Genomic DNA, 26,102 nt, shown 5'->3' on the forward strand with positions numbered 1-26,102 from the left:
TGCATGGCAGTTTAAGAAAAATGGAAAGATCAACCACGGTCTGAGCGCTCCCCCAGGGACCAATAATAAAAATAGTGCTGTAGAGGGCCGGGCTCGGTGGCTCATGCCTGTAATCCCAGCACTTTGGGAGGCTGAGCTGGGCGGATCACCTGAGGTCAGGAATTCGAGACCAGCCTGGCCAACATGGTGAAACCCCAGCTCTACTAAAAATACAAAACTTAGAAGGGCATGGTGGTATGTGCCTGTAATCCCAGCTCCTCGGGAGGCTGAGGCAGGAAAATCACTTGAACTGGGGAGACAGAGGTTGCAGAGACCCGAGATTGCACCACTGCACTCCAGCCAGGGCTGTCTCAAAAAAAAATATATATATATATATATGTGTGTGTGTGTGTGTGTGTGTGTGTGTGTGTGTGTGTATATGTGCGTATATATATGTGTGTATGTATATGTGTGTGTGTATGTGTATATAATATGTAGTGCCATGTATTGTGTCTGTCAGGCACTGTGCTAAGAAGGTGTCTCATTTCCTTCTCCCCTTAATCTTTTGATGAAGCCACTGTTGTCGTCTCCATTTTACAAACCCAAAAACATAACCCAGAGGTTAATATGCACACAGCTAGTTACATGACACCAAGATCAACCTTGGTGTCTGTCTGCCCTCAAAGCCTTGTTCTGAACCATTAAACAGAAACACAGAGAATGATACATCTTTCAGTTTTGTAACTCAAACAAGAGGATTATTTTACACAGTAATTTACATTAAAAGTCAATGTTGACCATTCCTTCAGGCTCTTTTCAGCATTAACATTACATTATATCCACATGGAGGTATGTGTGCAGACATAATGTATACATCTTCTAATAAGCCTTCTAATAAGCATGTATTTTCTTCCTAAAGAAGTTGTAGTGAGATAAATGCATTTAATACACCTAACCTACCAAACATTATAGCTTAGCCTATCCTACCTTAAACATGTTCAGAACACTTACATTTGCCTATGGTTGGGAAAAATCATCTAACACAAGCCTATTTTATAAAGTGTTGCATATCTCATGTAACCTATTGAATACAGTGTTTAGTCTTGTGATCACGTGGCTGACTGAGAGCTTGGCTTGCTGCCGCTGCCCAGCATCACGAAAGAGCATCTTACTACATGTCAACAGCCTGGGAAAAGCTCAAGATTAAAAATTCCAAGTATAGTTTCCACTGAATGTGTATCACTTCTGCACCATCAATAAAGCCAAAAAGTCCTAAATCAAACCATTGTAAGTCAGGACCATCTGTATTGCCAATTGTATCTACTTTGAACAAGGAAGACAGTGAATACCATGGCTCCAAAAGCTAAGTGAGATGTGTTATTTCTAATAGACATTATGTTAATGGATCTGTGTTGCAATATGCACAAATCTTTGTCTATAGACTTTCATATAATAACAATTACAATAACTACCATGTACTTAATGTTTACTACAAGCCAGGAACAATTTTAAGCACTCTATAGGAATTAACTTATATAAAACAGATTATTTTATTATTCAATTTACAGACCAAGTTTGGTGTGTATACCATTTTTTAAATGAATTTGTGTTTTATTAGTTACCTATAGTTTTCTTCTTCAGTGACATATCCACGGCTTTAGTTTAGCACAAGCAGGGCATTAAAATCTGTTGAATGAATGCACGGTTATATTTTGTCTTGGAATGTATAGTCTTCTTTATTTATACCAGATTTTGATTTCATCTCCATTTTTCCTATGCTTGTTCTTTCCGTGTTCTAATAGACTGTGGTCCTCTTCTCTGGGACTTTCCTAAAGGCTGCTTTAGATTTGTGGTAGTAGGAATGGGACTGACAGAGTGGATGAGGTCAAGTGCTGTGTGTGCAGAGAGGGAGACTTTGATGACAATGGCTGTCAGCCCTGCTTATGACTCTCTGCTGTTTTGCTTCTTGTAGGCTTTCAGTGCTGAAATGGCAAAGAGGTCCAAGATGCTGAGTTTGAACAATTACAGTGGTGAGTAAGAAATTCACAGGCCAATAAGTAGTGTCGCCCACCATTGGCTCATTCTATTCTTGATCATCTGAACTAACAGAGGGAAGAAGAAGAGTAAATAAGCCAAACGTATTGCACTGTGGTCCTGCTTGGATACCTGCCTACTCTATACCCTGATCATGATTCTATTCTTGCTTGGTCCAGTTTCATGATATGAACAGAGGAAGGTTGAGTTGCAGTGGATAATCCAAGATGTGGGTGGTTGATTGTTAAATAGATATCTACAATTTTTTCCCAAGGAAAAGTTCTGGCTTCCATAAACTGGCATTCAGTCACTCTTTCTGCTCTGAACATCTAAATAGGGTTACTTATTGTAATTACGGAAAACACATCTCAGTAATGCCAGATAAATGGGTTAACTCAATGTTACTCAAACCCAAGTAATCACTGGGATCATAATGGAAACTTTAAAAAACAAACACATGCAAAACCCCCAAAATATGTATTTGTCCCAACTCTACAGATGCTGATTCAGGGACTCTGGGTCTGGGCCAAGCATATCTATTTTGAATGCTCCCTAGTCAATTTTGATGCCGAGCATATTTTCTTTTCTTTTCTTTTCTTTTTGAGACAAGTTCTGGCTCTGTCACTCTGGCTGGAGTGCAGTGGCGTGATCTCAGCTCACTGCAACCTCTGCTTCACAGGCTCAAGCCATCCTCCCACCTGAGTCTCCCAAGTAGCTTGGACTACAGACACATGCCACCACGCCCAGCTAATTTATTTTATTATTTTATTTTTTTGGTAGAGACAGGGTTTCGCCATGTTGCCCAGACTGGTCTTAAACTCCTGGGCTCAAGTGATCTGCCTGCCTCCGCCTCCCAAAATGCTGGGATTACAGGCATATAATGTCATTATTTTAGTGGAGTTTGGGTAGACAGAGATGGAATTTTCAGTGGCCTGGCAGTGCTGTAAGTAAGGAAGGAGAGCATTAACAGTTCTGGCCTGGAACTGTGCCTTTTATGATCCTGTTTATTTATCTGTATAATGATGATAATAACAGACGTTGTGAGGATAATAGATTATGTATGTAAAATGTTCTATAAATTGAAAGCATTAAACAAATGCCAGACAATAAATAATGACTGGGAAGATAGACAAACTCCCCAGTTAGCTAAGAGGAGAAAGGGATTCCTTTTGACTGGAAAAGATCAAGAATGGCTTCATGAATGAGATGGTTCTAAGCTGGGCTTTGAGCATGGCAAGATTTCCAATGTCCAGAGAGGGTAGGGTGGGGCATCCAAGGTAGAGAAAACCCACAGGAGCAAAGAAATCCAGTGCACGTTTGGGGAACCACAGGGAATCCATAGTGGGTACATAAGAGGAGTTTTAGGTGAGGATAACTTAGAAAAGGAACATAAAAAGGTCTGTATGTCATTAATCTGAATAATGGCAGCAAATGTCACCGTTTAATTCAGTAATTCTTGAGGACATCTGTAAAGGAATTATATAGCACAGGACCATAATTGACATAGAAATGATTAATGAAAGGACATGGCGACTCAAGCCTGTAATCCCAGCACTTTGGGAGGCCAGGGCAGGTGGATCACTTGAGGTCAGGAGTTCGAGACCAGCCTGGGCAACATGTTGAAACCCATCTCTACAAAAAATACAAAAATGAGCCAGGTGTGGCGGTGCATGCCTATGGTCCCAGCTACTTGGGAGGCTGAGGTGGGAGGATCACCTAAGCCCGGGGAGGTCAAGGCTGCAGTGAGCCATGATTGTGCCACTGCACTCAAGCCTGGGTGACAAATAAACAAAATGATTAATTATGATGATCTCAGATTATCAAGGAAAGGTTAAACTATTTAGGAAGGGCCGGGCATGGTGGCTTATGCCTGTAATCCCAGCACTTTGGGAGGCTGAGGCGGGCGGATCACCTGAGGTCGGGAGTTCGAGACCAGCCTGACTAAACTTGGAGAAACCCCATCTCTGCTAAAAATACAAAATTAGCCAGGCATGGTGGCACATGTCTGTAATCCCAGCTACTCGGGAGGCTGAGGCAGGAGAATCGCTTAAACGTGGGAGGTGGAGATTGCGGTGAGCCAAGATCGCGCCGTTGCACTCCAGCCTAAGCAACAAGAGGGAAACTGTGTCTCAAAAAAAAAACAACAAAAAACAAACAAACAAACAAACAAAAAACTATTTAGGAAGGCAGAGAGGTGGTACATTATCATTAGAAATATTTAATTCAGCCGGGCACGGTGGCTCATGCCTGTAATCCCAGCTCTTTGGGAGGCCAAGGCAAGTGGATCACCTGAGGTCAGGAGTTCAAGACCAGTTTGGCCAACATGGTGAAACCTTATCTCTAGTAAAAAATACAAAAAAGAATTAGCCAGGCATGGTGGCGTGTGCCTGTAATCCCAACTACTCAGGAGGCTGAGGCAGGAGAATCGCTTGAACCCAGGAGGTGGAGGTTGCAGTGAGCTGAGATTGTGCCACTGCACTCCAATTTGGGCAACAGAGGGAGACTTGGTCTCAAAAAAATAAATTATTTAAATAGATAACTCAGAGTTAAAATTCAGTGTATTTTGGTGCTAGAAGAATTATCCTTTAGTGATCCGAACAATTTACTTATCTAGAAGAATAGTGCTCACTTTGCCAACACATATACTAAAGTTAGAATAATAATTATTCGCCGGGTGCAGTGGCTCACGCCTGTAATCCCAGCACTTTGGGAGGCCGAGGTGAGCGGATCACGAGGTCAGGAGTTCAAGACCAGCCTGGCCAACATGGTGAAACCCCGTCTCTACTAAAAGTACAAAAATTAGCTGGGTGTGGTGGTAGGCGCCTGTAATCCCAGCTACTCGGGAGGCTGCAGCAGGAGAATCGTCTGAACCCAGGAGGTGGAGGTTGCAGTGAGCCAAGATTGCGCCACTACACTCCAGCCTGGGTGACAACCTGGTGTGAACCCAGGAGGCGGAGCTTGCAGTGAGCCGAGATTGCACCACTGCACTCCAGCCTGGGCAACAGAGCGAGACTCCGTCTCAAAAAAAAAAATTATTATGATGATGATTATGATTATTGTATTGGCCAGGCATGCTGACTCATGCCTGTAGTCCCAGTGCTTTGGGAGGCCAAGGTGGGTGTATTGCTTGAGGCCAGGAGGTCAAGACCAGCATAGTGACACCCCGTCTCTAAAAAAAAAAAAAAAAGAAGAAGTAGAAGGAGGAGGAGGAGAAGAAAGGGGGAGGGGGAGGGAGAGGAGAAAGGAAGAAGAGGAAGAAGAAGAAGAAAAAGAAATTTCTCTTGATAATAATGGATAAATGCAATATCACTATGCATTGTTTTTATTTTCTCCTAAAAAATAATATAATCTCCTAGACAGAACAAGGGTTTAAAACAAAGTATGCCTCCAAAATAAAACCTCGGTTACTTCTTACTGTTGTCTAAAGCCTTGGCTTTTGTCTTTTTTATCTTTACTCAGAGGAAGGCCATCCTCCCCATCTTATTTCTAGGTCTGTCCTTATACTTCTTTTGTAGCTCCTGTACCACACAACTGAGATCCCAGGAGAAAGATGCAAATTTCCACTGCTGTTCAGATATTACTCACTGGGAGGCATATGTGGGAGCACTGGAGTCAGATGCCCATACCTACTGGCTTCATGGCCACCACTAACTAGTCCTATAGCCATGGGCAAGTTACTTAATGACTCTGTGAATCGGTTTCCTTGTTGGTGAGTTGGGACAACTACTAGTATCTGTCTCATAAGGTTGTGAGGAATCCTGAGTAGTGGAATTACAGGTATTTCTTCCTTCCATTATATGTCGATAATTTCCCAATTTTTAAATAATAAACATGTATTATTCTTAAAATCAGAGATTCATGTTTGTTTTTTAAAAAATAATTTTGACTCTTCAAGCTCTGTGTCTTTCAGAGATGTTTGATTTTAAAACTAGTAGCAAGAGGTTAAGGAAAATCCTATTCAGCAGGAAATAATACTTAGTTAACATCCAGGGTGAGATGACAAGGTGAACTCATCTGTGAACTGACAAATGCAACATAGCAGAGGCAAGAGACGATAAAGCTAATCCATTACAAGCTAAACTCTGTGTTCCCAAGGAGGCTGTAAACGATACAGGTAGATTTCCTTCATACCCAATGCAGCTTTCAGAGATAGGTACTTAATTGAAGCTGCTACTGCTGACGGTGGTGACAATATCATAGGGGTAAAACACTGGCCATGGTGTTTTGTTCTGCACTGTTTTAAAACCTACTAGTCGGCCGGGCATGTTGGCTCACGCCTGTAATCCCGGCACTGTGGGAGGCCAAGGCAGGCAGATCACGAGGTCAGGAGATCAAGACCATCCTGGCTAACATGGTGAAACCCCGTCTCCACTAAAAAGACAAAAAATTAGCCGGGCATGGTGGCGGACGCCTGTAGTTCCAGCTACTCAGGAGGCTGAGGCAGGAGAATGGCGTGAACCCGGGAGGCAGAGCTTGCAGTGAGCCGAGATCGCAGCACTGCACTCCAGCCTGTGAGACAGAGCGAGACTCCGTCTCAAAAAAAAAAAAAAAAACTGCTAGTCTTCCATGGTTGCTTATTATAGTCATTTCAGTCCCCCAGTCAACCAGAGAGGAGAAAAGAGAAAATGGGCTTGAAGCTAGATCTCCTGCCATCAATCTGATGGGATTCAACATGGAAGAGGTGTATGAGGCCCACGCATGGATCCAAAGAATCCTGAGTCTCCAGAACCACCACATCATTGAGAATAATCATATTCTGTACCTTGGGAGAAAGGAACATGACATTTTGTCTCAGCTTCAGAAAACTTCAAGTGTCTCCATCACAGAAATTATCAGCCCAGGAAGGACAGAGTTAGAGATTGAAGGAGCCCAGGCTGACCTCATTGAGGTGGTTATGAACATTGAAGATATGCTTTGTAAAGTACAGGAGGAAGTGGCAAGGAAAAAGGAGCGAGGCCTTTGGCGCTTGTTAGGTGAGTAACTTTCTATTAAGTTAGAAAGTAAATTCTCCCCATTGTTTCTTCTTTTGGGTGTGAGCGTGTGTGTATAGATGTGGGTAAGAGACAGAAGGAGAGAAGAGGGATCAAACATTCTGGTTCTCTGTTAGATCATAAACCTTTGTGAGCTATTTTTTTGCTCTCTTTTGACAATCAGGGTTATTTGTGAACACATACACAAACACAATTTTATTTACTTGTAATAACCTTGATTGTCTAAGAGGCAAGTACATGGAATTTTGGCAGTGGTAAAACTCAAGCCCAAGCCATGGGGAAAAGTATACATTTCTAATTCTTCAGAGGCAGCACTCAAGTGTAGACACATTCCATCTGAATAACTTATTTCTTTTATCACGTTTTATTGTATTTATTTGTTACTGACAGCATTAGGAACCCTAAAATTACTTACCTTGAGCCCTCTCGCCAGTGAAATTATACATTGGTAAAGTGAGGTACACTCAAGAATCTCCCATTCAGTGGGGCTAAACTCATCAGGATACATGTGGGAATTTGGATCTGGAGAGGTCCTTTTAACAGAGCCCTAGAGCTAACTAGGAAATTATACTATTGAAATGCCATCTTGGGGCTGGGCACGGTGGCTCATGCCTGTAATCCCAGCACTTTGGGAGGCTGAGGTGGGCACATCACCTGAGGTCGGGAGTTCAAGACCAACCTGACCAACATGGAGAAACCCTGTCTCTACTAAAAATACAAAAAAATTAGCCGGGCATGGTGGCCCATGCTTGTAATCCTCAGGCTGAGGCAGGAGAATCACTTGAACCCAGGAGGTGGAGGTTGCAGTGAACAAAGATCGAGCCATTGCACTCCAGCCTGGGCAACAAAAGCGAAACTCTGTCTCAAAAAAAAAAAAGAAGAAGAAGAAAGAAATGCCATCTTGGGAGATAGAGATAGAGATAGATATCATTCAATTAATGCATATTGCAACCATGATGTGCCAAGCATTGTGCTAGGTGCAAGGACTACAGCAATAAACAAGATGGACATTGTTCCTGCTCAAAGTCTAATGGGGGACCTTGACGACCACACAGATTAGTGATGATAGAGGAGAGCGAAAGTGCTCTGGGAGCACTGCGGAGAGGCACCTAACCCAGACTTGGGAAGTCAAGGAAGGGCTTATCACCGGTGTCATAAATGGAGAACTGGATAATAGGTAGAAGTTAGGCAAACAAAGAAAACATCAAGAAATAAGATTGTTGCAAGGCCTGGATTATGCAAGACCTTATAAATCACGTGAAAGAGTTCAGAGAGTTTCTTGAAACAAATAGGGAACCTTAAAGAATTTTAAGCAAAGTTAAGATCAGACTTGTGTTTTTAGAAAGATCATTGGTTACAATGTGGAGAATGGATTTAGTAAGAGGTGCAAAAATTCAGAGGCAAAATTTCAAAGGACACCTTATTTTCACCATGTGTTTGTAAAAATAACGCAAGAATAAATAGTTAAGAGTGAGTGAGAGTTCGCCATAAATATTGTATTCACATCCCACAGAAAACACAGTGGCAAAAAAAGATGGATAAAAAGAATACACACGCATAAGAACCAAGATTATGATTTTCACCTAGTTTTTGAAACATAGTGAATGTAGGTATTGAAACTGACACCAGTGTCAGCTTAGAGGAACAGGATACAAAGAAACATGGATCTCCTATAAAATTTGTGGCATTATTTTGTTTGTTTGTGTGTGTGTGTGTGTGTGTGTGTGTGTGGCATTGCTTTAAATTAACTGAAATCATAAGGTGGGCCAATTCTTCCAGTTATTGACAATTTTGAGTCATGTAAGTCCCTTGTTCTGCCACAAGATGGCACTTTTGGTAGTTGATGACTAAGCATATTATTCCATAGAAGCCTTAGAGGTTCAAGCAAACGTGCCCTGTCTTAATCAGATTAAGATCTTAATTAACAAAATGGATAATTTTGAGATGAGTTATCATTATAAGGAATATCAAATATCCATCAGAACAATAATTTTATTTTTTAAATCAAAGTTAGGCATGGCCTCTCTTTTATGCCACTCTTTTAATCCTTCCTGGTAGGCATTTCCAACGGCAGAAGTTTGTGATCTTTGGGTCCCCAGTGCCCAGCCCAGTGCCTGACATGTTGGAGGAGCTTGGCAAATGTTTGTTGAACTCAAGTAAACTGAACTCTAATATTACACCTTATAAATATGAGCTATTGCTCCCCAAAGTTAATTTACAGTCTTCTGTTGAAGTTTCTGGGTTTTGCAGCTCCTCTGCTATGGAGTTTTGTCCCTCCTACTTTCTCAGATTTACAACTTGGCTCTCTAGTGAGTTCCCCTCAATTTGTCCCCTGCTTTTTGTGGTTAAATTGAGCCCATTCAATTAGATAATGAACCGGGGATTAGGTCATTTTAGTATACTTGGTCTTAAGTCAAACTGAAAATAAACCAAGAGAAAACAAGTCTTTTTTGGTTTTCATTTGTCCACCTGTATATTTAGTCCAGTAAGGAGCTCCCTTGGACAAAAACAGGTTGAAAAAAAGGATGGGAGGAAAAAAAGGAAGGAAGGAAAGAAGGAAGGAAGGAAGGAAACAAGGAGAGGGAAGGAGGGAAATGGGAGGAGGAGAAAAGGGGAAGGGAGGAAAAACAAGACATCATAGACTCTTAATCTACAAATTTTGCTCTTCTTCATTGGGTGGTATATGATTGATACATGTTCCAAGTATTTTGTCTTGTCACAAAAAACATTGGTGAAAGCCAGGTTTGTAATCTTAGTTCTTTACTTACTAGGTGTGTGATATGGGGCAAGTTACTTATTTGAACTTCAATTTCTTTATTTGTAAAATTGTGTTAATTATTTCGTGGTGGTGCTATAATGATCAAATAAGGAAGGAAACTGAACATTTTGAAGTGTTTTACGAATGTCATGTCATTTCCCATCATTCCTTACTTAATATTTTCAAATGCGTGTCTCTTTTTGCTGATAGGCATTGGGGCTAGAAATAAAAACATTTCCTATGAGCGACACAATTATTTCTCATCATTACAGCATTGATTGTGGAGAAGCAAGTATATATTATGCTCCTTTTACTCACATCCCCTTAGCCTCATGATTCAAATCATCCAAAGACAAATTTATTACCCCTTTATTTTATCCTGACCACTCATAGTATTATAGCTCTCCTCGCATGTCCTAAACACATGAGGCACACAATTTAAACTGGCTAATCCCTTCCTCTAAATTTCTAGAATTTGTTTCATTAAATTTCTTTTTTCCTCTCTCAGAGCATTGAAGTAAAGTTTTTGTGTTACTCATTTTTAGGACGGCGGACTAATCAGCAACAAAAAACCCAAGACGAAATGAAAGAAAATATCATATTTCTGAAATATCCTGCGCCTCCAACTCAAGAGCTTCTAGATCAAAAGAAACAGTTTGAAAAATGTGGTTTGCAGGTTATGAAGGTATATCTAACAAAGGGGAGGATTTGGCTCATTTTGTTATTAATTAACTTGTTTCTGTAGCCAAAGGAAAAGCTCACCTGCTGATGATTCTAAGCTGGCTGCTCATGGACTTGGAATCCTAGGTCAGTAAGACTGAAAAGAGAGCAGGGCAGGGCAGGCACGAGGGATATAGTTGGAATTGGGAGGTAGAAATGACATCAGGACACACAGAAGCAAAGATTCCAGATCGAGGAAGCCCGTCTTTGAGCAAAATAAAAGAAGTGGAATAGCATTTACCACACTATGTTATAATTGTTTACCTATTTTTCTATCTCACTAAACTATGAGCTTAAGAGGGCAGAGACTATGTCTACATCAGTGAATTTTTGTTAAAGGAATTTATTAGAGAAGGGGCAGGGAATTTTGAAGAAGGAATCAAAATAGAGGATTAGAGGGAAGAGAGACTCTTTTGCAACTTTATATGAAAAGCGAATTGCATGCAAAGTAATATTATGCACATAAGCTCCTTTATTTTTGAAGCAGTATAATTTAAAGAGCGGTTCTCTAGCCTCTTTTTCAGTCTTTCTTTTCTATGGTTCTAGGTAGAGAAGATAGACAATGAGGTCCTTATGGCTGCCTTTCAAAGAAAGAAGAAAATGATGGAAGAAAAACTGCACAGGCAACCTGTGAGCCATAGGCTGTTTCAGCAAGTCCCATACCAGTTCTGCAATGTGGTATGCAGAGTTGGCTTTCAAAGAATGTACTCAGTACCTTGCGGTAGGTGTCAATGCCTCATCATTGGGGCTACTCTGTGGGATTTGGTGAGCTGACATCAGTAGATTCTTCCACTAATAGCATTTGTTGTTGTAGGGAAGGGATCATTTGTGACTGTGATTTAGAGGTCAGAAATGATGAGCCAGGTCACAAAGTATTTTGGAAAGAGTGGTATTTTTTACTTTTCCTTCGTATCTTTTGTTGCTGATGCATTTTACATTGATGAAAAGTGTGAGCAGTAAGAACTACGGTTCACTGTTTTTCTCCTTTATGTGTTTCTGTGTCCTATCTGCAGAGAACATGTTGAGGCTTTTTTTTTTTTTTTTGCCTTACTTATCTCAACAAAATTATTGCCAACAGCACTGAACCATCCTCATCCCTTAATTAAAAGGGCATTTTCCTAAATTTAAGAAAGTTGGTCTTTTCTCTTTCATCCCTTTATTTCCTATAGCCTGCTAGTGAATGAATTAGGTATCATTTGGCAGGTGAAGTGCATAACATCTTAAGATCCTCTTCAGCCATAGGAGTTCTATGTGTAACTCCCATGTCTCTTTTCAGATGTACAAAAACATTGCATATATAATTCCTATATTGCCCCCTCTACTCCTCAGTCACTAATGAAGATTTCTGGCTTTAGGTGTCTCCAAAAGAGGAAAAGAAATTTAGTAAAAATTATGGAGAGGTACTTAGCGGGGTGGCTTGATTTTGCTTGGTCCATTAAATATGTGGCTCTTGATTTTATCTTTCAAAATATGTAGCATGATCCTTGCTGAGGAGTCAATTCCAATAGACTTGGTTTCTAGGATGCGAAGGCTCTAGAAATCATCTTTTCTTTGTTCTGGAGAGAACACAGGTAAAACTTGGGGTAAATATTGAACATAGGCAATTACTGGGAATAAAAATAGAGAAATGAATCCCCACTAAGAAGCCTTTTGGGGCAACCAGGAAAGTGATGATCAGTATAGTCCCTTCATTAGCAAAGTCTTTAAAAATCTACAGTTTCCATTTGCTCCTAAAGCTGGTTTCTCTGCAATCCCCACCCACTACTTCTACTTAAATTACTTTCATTAAGATCATCGCTGTGCTCTTATTTTCCAAATCTAGTGCGTATTCTCTTTTCAGTCCTGTGGCAGAGCTCTGCTACTTGCCTACCCAACATCTATACAATCTTTCTTACTAAAACATCTAAGACACCCACTATCCTCCCAAGGAATATGGTCCCAAGGTCTTAGCCAGACTCATCATCAGCTCAAGTTCAGGCAGTTCTCTCTTTATTTATTTATTTATTTATTTTTCTGAGACGGAGTCTTGCTCTGTCACTCAGGCTGGAGTGCAGTGGCACAATCTCGGCTCACTGCAACCTCCGCCTCTGAGATTCAAACAGTTCTCCTGCCTCAGCCTCCCAGGTAGCTGGGATTACAGGCATGCACCACCACATGCAGTTAATTTTTGTATTTTTTTTAGTAGAGACGAGGTTTCATCATGTTGGCCAGGCTGATCTCTAGCTCCTCGTGATCCGCCCACCTCAGCCTCCCAAAGTGTTGGGCTTACAGGTATGAGCCACTGTGCCCAGCAGACAGTTCTCTCTTAAAGCTTAAAGGCACGATACTGCCCCCAACATACTCATTATATAGTGATATGAAAAGGAGCAGGAAAACTGCAATGAAAACTCTCATGTTGAAAGGGGAGAAGCAAAACACACAATAGCCACCGGCTCACACCACTTACCTACATGCTGCTGAACAGGTATAGGGAGGACTCCCTAATCCATGTTATAAAACCTTTATTTTGCACTCCGGGAAAATTTTCCTTATATATTGTGGCCCTTGGCTATTTCCAGGTTCATTGCCTATCAGGGAGCCATGGATTGTCTCACAGGCTAGAATGTGCTCAAGCTGTTGCAACCAGCCTTGTGGTTTCTTCAGCAATATAGTTCCTTTAAAAATTCAGTGGGCACGAGGCCTAATTTCTTCTGGTTAAGTTTATGTCTTTATAACCTAACCACAGATCTTGTCTCCATATAGTCTTTCAACTCAAGATTTTGGTCTCTTACCTGCTGTCTGTGTGCTCTGCCCTTCTCTCTATCCCTTAACTTAACAGCCACTGCCTTGAGGCAACTCAGACATGACCCATAATGTGACCTGCACCAACTGACTCATCTCTGTAGGCTAGTGAGAACCCTTAACAGAAGGTGCCAGACAAGCCCAGGAGATACCAATCTTGCTACCACTGAAGCTGTTGTTATTTGGAGTACAAAAGCTCTTAGCTTTTTCAGCCCTGCAATGTTCCAAATTATAGGATTCTCAGTCAATTTAGATGGCCACCCACAGGCAAAGGAGAGAGAACTTCTGTTAACAAACCTTTATTTTCTTTTTTATATTTATGTTTGCATTCCAGCCAGTTCTGAATAAATCTCTTGCTTGTAGGACTTGGTTGAGTGCAGCAAGAAGGCATCTACACATGCAGTTTCTTATTGGGTTGATTCATTTGTTCCACAGGTATTTATTAAGCACATTCTATGAATCAGGCCCTGTGCTAGGGGTACTAGAAATAGAGCATAAATAAAAAACCATAGAGTTCTTGCCCTTACAATTTATAATCTCACGAGTTCATCTGTTGCCCATTCTTTATCTTCTCTCTTTTTTCCTCTACAATGTTCCCCTTGGTGATGGCACCTGTTCCCATGGCCTCAGCTTCTACCTCAATGATGATAACTTAGGAATTTCCAACTCTTAACTCCCTACCTCTCTCCTGACTTGCAGGTTCATATATCTGACTCTCCTTTTGACATCTTTACCCAGATGTCGCATAGGTACCTCAAATTGATCCCTTTTCTTGGCTATGATTTTCCCTAAGAAATATGCCCTTTGTTTGCTGATTATCCCTAACCTGGTTAATATCATCACCATCTACCTACTAGGTTTCCTAAGCCTGAAACATTATCGTCCTCCATTCCTCCTTTTCCCTCACCCTTATATCCAGGCATTCACCCAGTCCTAGTGATTCGGTCTCATGAAGATCTCAGCCCAGTTTCACCTCTCTATTCCTACTGCGTTAGTTAATCTTCCTTCAGACCTAGACTATTACTAGGTCCTCTCCTTGCCACAAAACACACCCCTACCTAATCTATCCTTTACCACCAGAATTATCATGCTAAAAATTACATTCTTGCTCAATATCTGTATTCCCAGTTGCCTACGGAATAAAAGCCCAAACTCCTTAGCAGAGAATATAAGGCCATGGCTCCCACATTATTTCAGCAGTCATCACCCACTATGTTCCTCAAGACTGCAGCCATTAACTTTTTAGAGTTCCCTAAACATGCTGTTTAATTTCATGCCTCTATCCCGTTGTCTGTGGAATGACTTCCCTCCTTGCCCTTTTCGGTGCTACAAACCCCTATTCTTTAAGACATAGTACAAATGGCATCTCCTGGTTGGCATCTTTCCTGCAGGCCTGCAGGCCTAGTAAGTATCTTCCTCCTCTGTGCTCCTGCATACCTCCATTCCTTTGTTATGACATCTATAACTTTAATAAGTACTAAAATCTATAGTCCTACGAAACTCAGGCATAGAACTCATTTCCTTTATGGCTCTATAATGGAACTTTACCCAACTCTCATGTTCCCCATGTCCACAGATGTGGAAAATTTGAATCTTGACAGTTCAAGGTGAACTCAGTCATTTTCAGAGTTTTCATAGTCCCTTCAAGATTGAAACTCAGTTCCTCCAATGTTTGTCCCTTTTCTCCTCTTTTCTCTACGCTGGGAGAGGCATTGTGGGGAGGGTTGTCTGGCTTATGGCTCCCACTGTCCTCTGCTTGATAAACCACCCGAGCTTTGGTCATTAGCAGTCTCCTGTGCCTTTCACACTCAGGTAGTGTCTGCACAGGCCACTCTATGTCTTTTCCATGCTGAAGAAATTCCTTTCCAGGCCATGTCTGTGTTCCTCCTGCCACACAGGAAATTTTTGAGCATGTTCATCCTCCAAGCTGAATGCAGGGTCTTAGGTAGTGGTCCTAACCTGCTCCAGAGACTTCTCCAGCCATTGCCACTCTCCACTCAGGTGATGAAGTTGGATGAGGGACTGCACCCACCAGAGTCAGGCCAGGGTCCTGTCTGCTCTATGAGTCCCTCCAATTGTTCTTATTCTGAGATTTCCATTGTTCTGCCCCCTCTTAACTCGAAGGGCTCTCAAGGGAGTGGGGGTAGTAAAGGGAGCCCTTTCCCAAGCTCCCCCAAGAGCTCTAGTCACATCACTTCTGATACTTCTCTTCCCACCAGCTGGAAGTAAGAACTTTCATTTGTCTTGAAATGAGAAAAATGTTCTTAGAATATTTTGTATTACTCTCTGCTCTGTCATTTATGGTAAAAACAAACAAACAAACAAACAAAAAAAACCAACCCATGCTCTGAATCCTTCTGGTTTTTAGCTTTTGGTTCAAAAAGCCCTTTTCCTCTCAGAAAAGCTAACTCTGAAAGCCAGAATTTCAAGACCATACTCTCTTCTGTGAATTAAAAATAATTATATATATATATATATATATATATATACATGCACTCATAAACAGAAACGAGGTCTCGAACTCCTGACCTCGTGATCCACCCGCCTCGGCCTCCCGAAGTGCTGGGATTACAGATGTGAGCCACTGCACCCAGCAGGCAGTTCTCAAAAAACTATACGTATATTTATATATAGACTTTGTTCTCATCTTTATCCTTTTCGCCCTTAATAAGAAGTAGCAAGGACTCAATAGGTGGAAGAACAAAGAGCAAGAAGAAACTCCCGGGAAAGAAAATCTTTGATTTTTATCTCAAAATATTACCTTGCCACATAAATTGTACTATATTTTATCTGTTTACATGAAGAGACTTCCCTTTGTGAAATGTTGAGAATAGGGATCGTATCTTACTCACTTTTAAATTTCCAGAGCTGCACTGTTCAATATTGTAGCCACTAGCTACATGCAGCTATTGAGCACTTGAAATGTGGCTGGTCTAAATTGAAAGATGCTGTAAGTATAAAATACACACCGGATTTCAAAGACCTACTACAAAAGAATGTAAAATATCTAATACTTTTTAAAATATAGATTACATGTTAAAATAACATCTCGAATGGCTTAAATAAAAATGTTAATTTCACCTTTTTTTTTAAACGTTTTAAAATGTGGCTACTAGAGTAGCTGGGAATCCAGGTGAGTGTCACAATACCTGACTAATTTTTTTATTTTTGGTAGAGATTGGGTCTCACTGTGTTGCCCAGGCTAGTCTCAAACTCCTGACCTCCACCAATCCTCCTGCCTTGGCCTCCCAAAGTGCTGGGATTACAGACATGAGCCACTCAGCCTGGAAGTTTTAAACGACATGTGTGACTCGTAGTACATTTCTATTGTTCAGTGCTGCTCTTGAGCCTAAAAGTGTTTGGTTATGTCCCACATAAAGAAAGAGAGGGAGGAAATGAAAGGAAAAAAGGAAAGGAAGGAAGGATAATATGGCATCAAAGAAGGTATAATTTTTTTCCCTCTAAGTGAGGTCAGAAAGGGCATTGAACAGGGATTACTTTGAGATCCAGAATTTGGCCCTCAGCCTCCTGAGTGTTTTTAATACCCCAAAGAAGATAATACAGATCACAAGCAATGTGTCAGAATGGAGAGTACTTATTTCTAGTGGTGGGAATAGGGCATATCTTCCTTAGTATCACAGTCCCCAGAGTGCCTGATGGGTGGAAAGTTGCCTGGTGAGCATGGACCTAGATAACATGCACGTGGAGATTCTTCATGAGGTATTGTGCTAACCCATGGAGAGTACACAATATCCTCCTGGTGACTAGAATGCGTCTGTCCTTCCAAATCCAGGAGTGCTTTTCCTAAACAATGAAGTATGCACGCTGACATTTTATATACTCCACATTCCCCTTGACATATTTTTCTTTTTCTTTCCTTTTTTTTTTTTGAGACAGGGCCTTACTTTGTCACCCAGGTTGGAGTGCAGTGGCACCATCACAGCTCACTGCAACCTCAACCTCCTGAGTTCAATCAGTCCTCCCACCTCAGCCTCCTGAGTAGCTATGATTACAGGTGTGCACCACCACGCCCGGTTAATTTTTGTATTTTTTGTGGGGATAGGGTTTTGCCATGTTGCCCATACTGGGCTTAAGCGATCTACCCACTTTGGCCTCCCAAAGTGCTGGGATTACAGGTGTGTACCACCGGGCCCAGATGACATATTTTTCTTGTAATGCTGTTCATGAGGTTAGGAGGCACTCTGTCTTCTCTTATTCGATGCTATTTTCAAACCATCTTCTTGAGAGTTCTGGAAATATCCCTATTTGTAGCATGTAGAAGTCAGACAATGTTCTTTTTTTTTTTTTTTTTTTTTTGAGACGGAGTCTAGCTGTGTCGTCCAGGCTGGAGTGCAGTGGTGCAACCTCGGCTCACTGCAAGCTCCACCTCCTGGGTTCATGCCATTCTCCTGCCTCAGCCTCCGGAGTAGCTGGGACTACAGGCACCCCTGACTGCGCCTAGCTAATTTTTTTTTATTTTTTTTAGTAGAGACGGGGTTTCACCGTGTTAGCCAGGATGGTGTCCATCTCCTGACCTCGTGATCCGCCCGCCTCGGCCTCCCAAAGTGCTGGGATTACAGGCGTGAGCCACCGCGCCCGGCCAAAGTCAGACAATGTTCTAAGTGAAACAGAACCTTCCTTTTGTTATGCTCTGTCAGCTACTTAGTTGATAATACTGACTTGAATCTAAGTTCTTTGAATCTCAGATCTTTGTCTTTTACGTGGAGTTACTACCCAAATCACAGATAATTTAATCTAATCAATGTGCAATACTTTGAAAACCATTAACTTCTCTATGAACACTAATGGTTCTTTTTTTTTTTTTTTTTTTTTTTTTTTTTAAGAGTTTCGCTCATTGCCCAGGTTGGAGTGCAGTGGTGTGATCTTGGCTCACTGCAACCTCCGACTCCTGGATTCAAGTGATTCTCCTGCCTCAGCCTCCTGAGTAGGTGGGATTGCAGGTGCCTGCCACCACACCTGGCTAAATTTTTGTATTTTTAGTAGAGACGGGGTATCATCATGTTGGCCAGGCTTCTGACCTCAGGTGATCCACCCGCCTCAGCCTCCCAAAGTGCAGGGATTACAGGTGTGAGCCACTGTGCCCAGCCCTAATGGTATATTTGAATGTAAGTTATTATTATGTTGATGGTGTCAGTGGTAATTTGTTTCAAGGAACAATTTTGAGTGTCTTTGCTATAGACACAGGAACTCAGAATCAGGAGGAAGTGATTATTTGGAAGACTAAAGAAAGAATAGATATTAGTACCCAAATTGGCAATATCATTTACCACATTATAATAATCTTTTTATTTTTTTTTTTCCTTTATCAGATCCAAAATACGGAGCTGGCATATACTTCACTAAGAACCTCAAAAACCTGGCAGAGAAGGCCAAGAAAATCTCTGCTGCAGATAAGCTGATCTGTGTGTTTGAGGCTGAAGTACTCACAGGCTCCTTCTGCCAGGGACATCTGTTAAATATTGTTCCCCCACCACTGAGTCCTGGAGCTATAGATGGTCATGACAGTGTGGTTGACAATGTCTCCAGCCCTGAAACCTTTGTTATTTTTAGTGGCATGCAGGCTATACCTCAGTATTTGTGGACATGCACCCAGGAATATGTACAGTCACAAGATTACTCATCAGGACCAATGAGACCCTTTGCACAGCATCCTTGGTGGGGATTCACAAGTGGCAGCCCTGTTGATTAATCTCTACATCATTTTAACAGCTGGTATGGCCTTACCTTGAGTGAACTAACCAAATAATGACCATTGATGGCTCAAAGAGTGGCTTGAATATATCCCATGGGTTATCTGTATGGACTGACTGGGTTATTGAAAGGACTAGCCACATACTAGCATCTTAGTGCCTTTATCTGTCTTTATGTCTTGGGGTTGGGGTAGGTAGATACCAAATGAAACACTTTCAGGACCTTTCTTCCTCTTGCAGTTGTTCTTTAATCTCCTTTACTAGAGGAGATAAATATTTTGCATATAATGAAGAAATTTTTCTAGTATATAACCCAGGCCTTTTATTTTCTAAAATGATGATAGTATAAAAATATTAGGATAACAGAATGATTTTAGATTTTCCAGAGACTATTATAAAGTGCTTTATGTATGAAAATAAATCATCTTTGTCTGATTAACTGGCTCTGAAAAATTATGTGTAAAATGAAACAATTTGAAGTGGAAGGACATAAAAAAGCTGATATTCTGTTTGGATTCAGCTACGTCAAGCAATGCCACTCAAACATCATGAGGACATATTATCAACTCACCAAATATATATTGACCACCAGATGTATTTCAGTCACTTTGTGGGTCCCAGGATATGATGCCAGACAAGACATATATCTTCATAAACCTTTTAGCCTGAATAATCAAAAACGTATGGACAACTTAACAAGTGTGATTAGATATAACAAAAAGAGAACTACAGACTCCATGGAAAAATTGAAGAGGGAGAGGGATAGATTAATCAGGGGCTTGGAGCAAGGCCTCCTAAAGCAAGTGAAATTCAAGCTGAGAACATAAGGGATGTAGCAAATTAGCAGCAGTCAGAAGAGTTGTTTAGGTAGAAAGAATAGCCTTTATAAAGGCTGAATCTGCTGTAACTATGCCCAAAGTTGACTACATAGTTCTACTTGCAATGTAGAGGCCAGCTAATTTCACCATGCATCTCTCCCCTACTTTTAAATCCATATTTCTCTGTACTTCCAAACTTTCCTGACCTCACATCCTCAACCTCTTGCACAGAACACTTCCTCCTCTTCCTTGCCTTACCTTACTAGCATTCTCCCTCTTGAAAGAAGTGTGCTTGTTGTCTCATATGGCACTGCCCTTGGATCTGAGTAAGAGGGGATCTGCCTTGTACCCCTGGATTGAGAGGCCCCCTGCCTTAGGCTCCTTACTTAAGAGGGTCTCATTCTAGCCTTCCTCCAGTTGTGCCCATGCTCACAAGGTGAGGAGTCCACAGGGCCAAAAGATTGGATTCATCTGGACCCCAGACTCTTCATTCCTAAATCACCCACTAGGAATGCAGAGCCCCAAAATTTCCTGCCCTAACAGCTCTGAGTCTACTTCCAGGGCTTGATTGGGTTTCTTTCTTGCATCCCTCCTCCTGAGGGTGGACTGTGCCAAAGTCTGCATCAAGAATAGCCAATAGATGACCATCTGTAGGTATGAGGCTTGGACATGGGTGCTGAAGCATCCACACACGCTTGAGGCCTGTGGTGCAGAGCTGAGCTGAGAGTGAGAGGACAGATTTGAAAGATCTAGCTGGCAAGGCGTAGTGGCTCACTCCTATAATCCCAACACTTTGGGAGGCCAAAGTGAGAGGATCACTTGAGGCCAGGAGTTTGAGACCAGCCTGGGCAACATAGTGAGACCTCCATCTACACACACACACACAGAGACAGACACACACACACACACACACACACACACACACACAAAAATTACCTGAAGAATTGCTTGAGTCCAAGCATTTGAGGCTGCAGTGAGTCATGATAGAGCAACTGCACTCCAGCCTGGGTGACAGAGCAAGACCCTGTTAAGAAAGAAAGAGAGAAAGAAAGAGTAAAGAAAGATCTAGTTTGTGCTTAGTAGGAATTTTAAAAGAGAATGGAGGAGAGTCAGTGTTCACAAGGATAAATAAGAAATACATACCAAGAAACAGCCAGATCTTAAAAGCAGCTAGAGAGAACAGCCAAATCATCTACAAAGGAAAGACAATTAGACTGACAGCCAATTTCTTTGTTTGGCAGAATAATGTCCTCCCCACACCCTGCAAAGATGTTTACACCTTAATCCCCTAAATTTATGAATATGTTACCTTACATGGCAAAAGGGACTCTGCAGAAGTAATTAAGGTTACCCTTCAGATGGGAAGATTAGCCAGGACTATCCAGGTGGGCCCAATCTAATCACTAAAGTATTTAAAAGTAGAGAATGCTTACTAGCTGGTGAAAGAGATGGCAGCATGGGAAGAATTTGATCCTGAGATGTAGGAGGCTATGTGCAAGGATCAGAGAGGAGCTCCAAAGAGTAAAGGGTAGCTCCCAGTTGACAACCAGTGAGGAAACATACCTCAGTCCTTTAACTGCATGGAACTGAATTCTTCCAACATCTGCATGAGCAAGGAAACAAACTCAAGAGCCCTCAGAAAGGAATAAAGCCAGCTGACCAACACCTTGATTTTAGCCCAGTGAGATCCATTCCTGACTTTTGACCTACAGAACTTTGAAACAATAAATTTGTGCTCTTTTAATCCAGTAAAGTCATGATAATTTGTGACAGCCATAAAAAAATGAATACACTTTTCAATAGCAACAATGAAAGTCTGAAGACGTTAGTATATTTCCAAAGGGCTGAGAGAAGTTAACTGTTAGCCTAGAATTCTACAATTAGCTGAACTTATATTCAGTACCACCTACTTGGGAGGCTGAGACAGGAGGAACACTTGAGCCCAGGAGGTGGAGCCTGCAGTGAGCCAAAATCACACCACTGCACTTCAGCCTGGGCGACAAATTGAGGCCCTGTCTCCAAAAGATAAAATAAAATAAAATAAAATCAGACAAAATAGATGTTAAGTTGTAAAGGATTATTAGGGATAAAAATAGCTACCTGATAATAACAAAAGGTTTAATTCATCAGGAATAGAAATAAAGCTAAGCCCATATGCATTTAATAGCATAGACTCAAACTATGTAAAGCAAAACCTGACAGAATTATAGGCAAAGGGGACAAATCCACTATCATAATGATTTAACAGCTCTCTCAGTAACTTGTAGATGACCCAGTAAAAAAAAAAAAATTAGTGAGAATATAGAATTGAGTTATACAATTTTTATTTGATTTATATGTATAGAATTCCCCACCCAACAATGAGAGAATACATAGTCCTCTTAAATAGACACTGAACAGTTATGTATATTGACCATATTCCAAATTTAACAATTTTCTTTTTATTTATTTACTTTTTGCCAAAGACCCTAGATAAGAAATCACTAAATTCAACAGTTTTAAAGATATTCTCAGTTGGTCTATGTTCTCTGGCCATCATCCATTATGCAATTAACATATAATTCAATTTTTAAAATAGCTTAAAATAAATCTGTTTGGAAATTAGATATAATCTTCAAAATAATATCCCATGGGTCATGAAAACATAACAAAATAGAAAATATTTAGAACTGAATGATAATGAAAAGATTACTATCACAGCTTGTGACATAAAGCTAAAATAGTGCTTAAATTCTTTCTAAGCTTAAGGGTTATATTAAGAAAAATAAAGGAATAAATCAATGAGCTAGGCAGACATCTAACTTAAGAAAAGAAAATCAGAACAAACTTGAAGAAAGAAAATATAAACAGAAAATAATGAAATAGAAACAATATCCAATGCAGAGAACAATAAAATGAATAGCTGTTTTTTGGTAAAGATTAAAGAAACCGACAAACCTTTGGTAAGACTGATCAAGAAAATATAAGAAAAGGTACAAATAGAAATTGTTAATAAAAGAAGAATGTAACGAAGACACAATAGAGATCTAAAAGTAGTAACTAGAAACAGTTTTGGCTAATTCAAAATTTGGACAAAATGTAGACTTTCTTAGAAAAATATAATTTACCAAAATTGATTGAAGAACTAGAAATCCTGAATTTTCTAATATCTGTTAAATAAATTGAATTGGTATTTAAAAATTTACCTACCAAGCAAACAGGTAAATACAACAGGCTAAGATGATTTTGACTTTATTAGTGAATTCTACAACATATTCAAAGAACAGAGTATTCCAATCTTAAATAAAATCTTCTAGAGAACAGAAATAGAGGGAACACTCCCCGACAAATTTTTTAGGGCAAGTATAACCTTGATACCAAAAAATAGAAAACAGTATAAGATAAAAAAATTATAGATGAATTGAATTATGTAAGTAGATGTACAAATTCTAAAGAAAATATTAACAATTATAATTTGGCTCTGTGTAAATAAGTAAATCATAGTGAACTTGGGTTTACCTCAGAAATGCAAGGATAATTTAACTTTCAAAAATCAATTAGTGTAACTCACCATATAAATATGTTAAAGGTTGTGCTCATCTCAATATTTAGAAAAAAAATCACCTGATAGACAATTCATTAATGGATAGCTACCAAAAACAAGTATTTCATGATTAAACATTAGAATGATTCCCTATGAAATAATGAATGAGACAATAAATGCTTCCTATTACTACTCACCAACAATCAGTTAGAGGTCCTGTCCAACATAATAAGAAAGAAAAGACGGCCGGGCGCGGTGGCTCACACCTGTAATCCCAGCACTTCGGGAGGCCGAGGCCGGTGGATCACGAGGTCAGGAGATCGAGACCATCCTGGCTAACACGGTGAAACCTCTTCTCTACTAAAAATACAAAAAAATTAGCCTGATGTTGTGGCGGGCGGCTGTAGTCTGAGTCAGGAGAATGGTGTGAACCCGGGAGGCGGAGCTTGCAGTGAGCCGGATAGGGCCACTGCACTCAAGCCTGGACATCTCCGTCTCAAAAAAAAAAAGAAAGAAAAGAAAAAGAAAGAGAGAGTGAGGAAGGAAGGAGGGAGGGAGGGAGGGAAGGAAAGAAGGAAAAAAGGAAGGAAGGGAGAAAGGAAGGACAACTAAAAATGGAGAAATAAAAATGTCATTGATCATAGAGAAGATGATTGTTTACAGAAAATTCAAGCCAGGCATGGTGGCTCATGCCTTTGGGAGCCAGCACAATCCCAGCACTTTGGGAGGCCGAGGTGGGCGGATCACCGGAAGCCAAAGCTCGAGACCAGCCTTGGCCAACATGGTGAAACCCTATCTCTACTGAAAATACAAAAATTAGCTGGGCATGGTGGTGTGTGCCTGTTAAATCCCAGCTACTTGGGAGGCTGAGACACGAGATTCACTTGACCCCAGGAGGTGGAGGTTGCAGTGAGCCGAGATCACACCACTGCATTCCAGCCTGGGTGACAGAGACTCTTTCGCAAAAAAAAAGAAAGAAAGAAAGAAAATTCAAGAAAATCTAGATACAAATTATTAGAATTAATAAGAGCATGCATCAAGGTTCTAAATACAAGTTATACGTAAATCGATTGCATTCCTATACATGTGAAACAGTAAGTGTAATAACTTACACTTTAAGTTTGGCCTAAAGCTACCTCATACATAGCAAACTGCAACCTAATTTAACAGTATATTCTTGGTTTTTTTTTTTTTTTTTTTTTTTTTTTTTAAGACATAGTTTCACTCTTGTTGCCCAGGCTAATTTTGTATTTTTAGTACAGATGGGGTTTCACCATGTTGGTCAGGCTGGTCTTAAACTCCTGACCTCAGGTGATCTGCCCACCTCGGCCTCCCAAAGTGCTGGGATTACAGGCATGAGCTACTGCACCTGGCTAAGCATATATTCTTTTAACAAGTAGCTGAGTCTCAGCCAATCATAGGCTGCCAACTGATTAGAACATTCATGTAAGGCAAATGTCCCATCATATCATGCCCAGAAAAGGTAAATGCTGAGCTATAACCAATCAGGTTGTTTCTGTATGTCACTCTTTTTCTTTCTATAAATACTGCCTGCCCACATTGCTGGGTAGAGCTCTTGGAACCTCTCCTGGTTCTGAGTGCTGCCTGATTCATGAATCATTCTTTGCTCAAGCAAACTCTGTTAAATTTGTGTATATATAAGAACATACATATGTGTATATATATTATATATCATATATATCACATATACATATCATATATAGATACTATATATCATATGTGTATATATATCATATAGATGTGTATATATACATACATATATGATGTATATATCTATATTTATGTATATATTCACGATACATGTGTTCCTCAAGTTTACGTATAATGTATCAATTATATAAATATGTATAAATATTCTGCAATATTTATTAAATATATTTTCACACTGCAGGTTGTGTGGTGTCAATATTTTTAGGGTACATTAAAAAATTTCCAGCAAATATTTGCAATTAGAAGCTAAGTACCACTTAAAAGTTAGAATTTATATGACAAAGAATACAACTGAATCCTTATTCACTTTTTCTTTTTCTTTTTTTTTTTTTTTTTTGAGACGGAGTCTTGCTCTGTCACCAGGCTGGAGTGCAGTGGTACGATCTCAGCTCACTGCAACCTCTGACTCGCGGGTTCAAGTGATTCTCCTGCCTCAGCCTCCCGAGTAGCTGGGACTACAGCCATGCACTACCACATCCAGCTAATTTCTGTATTTTTAGTAGAGACAAGATTTCACCATGTTGGCCAAGATGGTCTTGATCTCTTGACATTGTGATCTGTTCACCTCGGCCTTCTAAAGTGCTGGGATTACAGACGTGAGCCACCAAGCCCAGCCCACTTTTTCATACTAAAGTTGAAACTGCTATTTGGTGTTTGTATTTAAAAAGTTGTTTTTTGTTGTTTTTTATTTTTTTATTTTTGTAGAAGATGGGGTCTCACCATGTTGTTGCCCAGGTTGATCTTGAACTCCTGGCCTCAAGTGATCCACCTGCCTCAGCCTCCCATAGTGCTGGGATTACAGGTGTGAATCACCAAGCCTGGCCTGGTACTTGTGTTTTTGCTTACTGGTTCTTTTTTTTTGAGATGGGAGTCTTGCTTGCTCTGTTGCCCAGGCTGGAGTGTAGTGGTATGATCTCGGCTCACTGCAACCTCTGCCTCCCAGGTTCAAGGGATTCTCATGCCTCAGCTTCCTGAGTAGCTGGGATTACAGGCACCCACTACCATGCCCAGCTAAATTTTTAATTTTTAGTAGAGATGGGGTTTCACCATGCTGGC

General features: G+C 40.5%; 1 protein-coding gene and 1 long non-coding RNA gene across 15 annotated transcripts in view; one reads left to right on the forward strand and one right to left on the reverse strand.

Moving 5' to 3' along the window:
• Positions 1-19,413, forward strand: part of PARP9 (poly(ADP-ribose) polymerase family member 9) — a 39,842-nt gene extending 20,429 nt beyond the window's left edge. For all 10 annotated transcript variants that reach the window (XM_003776155.5, XM_054551406.2, XM_054551401.2 and 7 more), the window contains exons 7-11: positions 1,952-2,009; positions 6,606-6,986; positions 10,308-10,447; positions 11,029-11,203; positions 18,594-19,413. In XM_003776155.5, the coding sequence (XP_003776203.2) occupies positions 1,952-2,009; positions 6,606-6,986; positions 10,308-10,447; positions 11,029-11,203; positions 18,594-18,973 (1,134 nt within the window). In that variant the 3' untranslated portion in view covers positions 18,974-19,413. The remainder of the gene's footprint in view (positions 1-1,951; positions 2,010-6,605; positions 6,987-10,307; positions 10,448-11,028; positions 11,204-18,593) is intronic.
• Positions 1,508-24,402, reverse strand: LOC129058463 (uncharacterized). 5 transcript variants are annotated; one of them, XR_008523564.2, is made up of 6 exons: positions 23,513-24,402; positions 20,936-20,984; positions 20,729-20,816; positions 19,546-19,639; positions 16,116-16,211; positions 11,200-12,038 (listed from the first exon to the last, which is right to left on the reverse strand). It is a non-coding gene; the product is annotated as an uncharacterized LOC129058463 (long non-coding RNA). The 5 variants fall into 5 exon arrangements; XR_008523567.2 differs by lacking the exon at positions 23,513-24,402 and adding an exon at positions 21,356-21,581; XR_008523568.2 differs by lacking the exons at positions 11,200-12,038; positions 16,116-16,211 and adding an exon at positions 1,508-2,081.
• Between the last annotated feature and the right edge of the window lie 1,700 nt (positions 24,403-26,102).

Source organism: Pongo abelii, chromosome 2, assembly GCF_028885655.2.
Source record: "Pongo abelii isolate AG06213 chromosome 2, NHGRI_mPonAbe1-v2.0_pri, whole genome shotgun sequence".
Lineage (NCBI taxonomy): Eukaryota > Metazoa > Chordata > Mammalia > Primates > Hominidae > Pongo > Pongo abelii.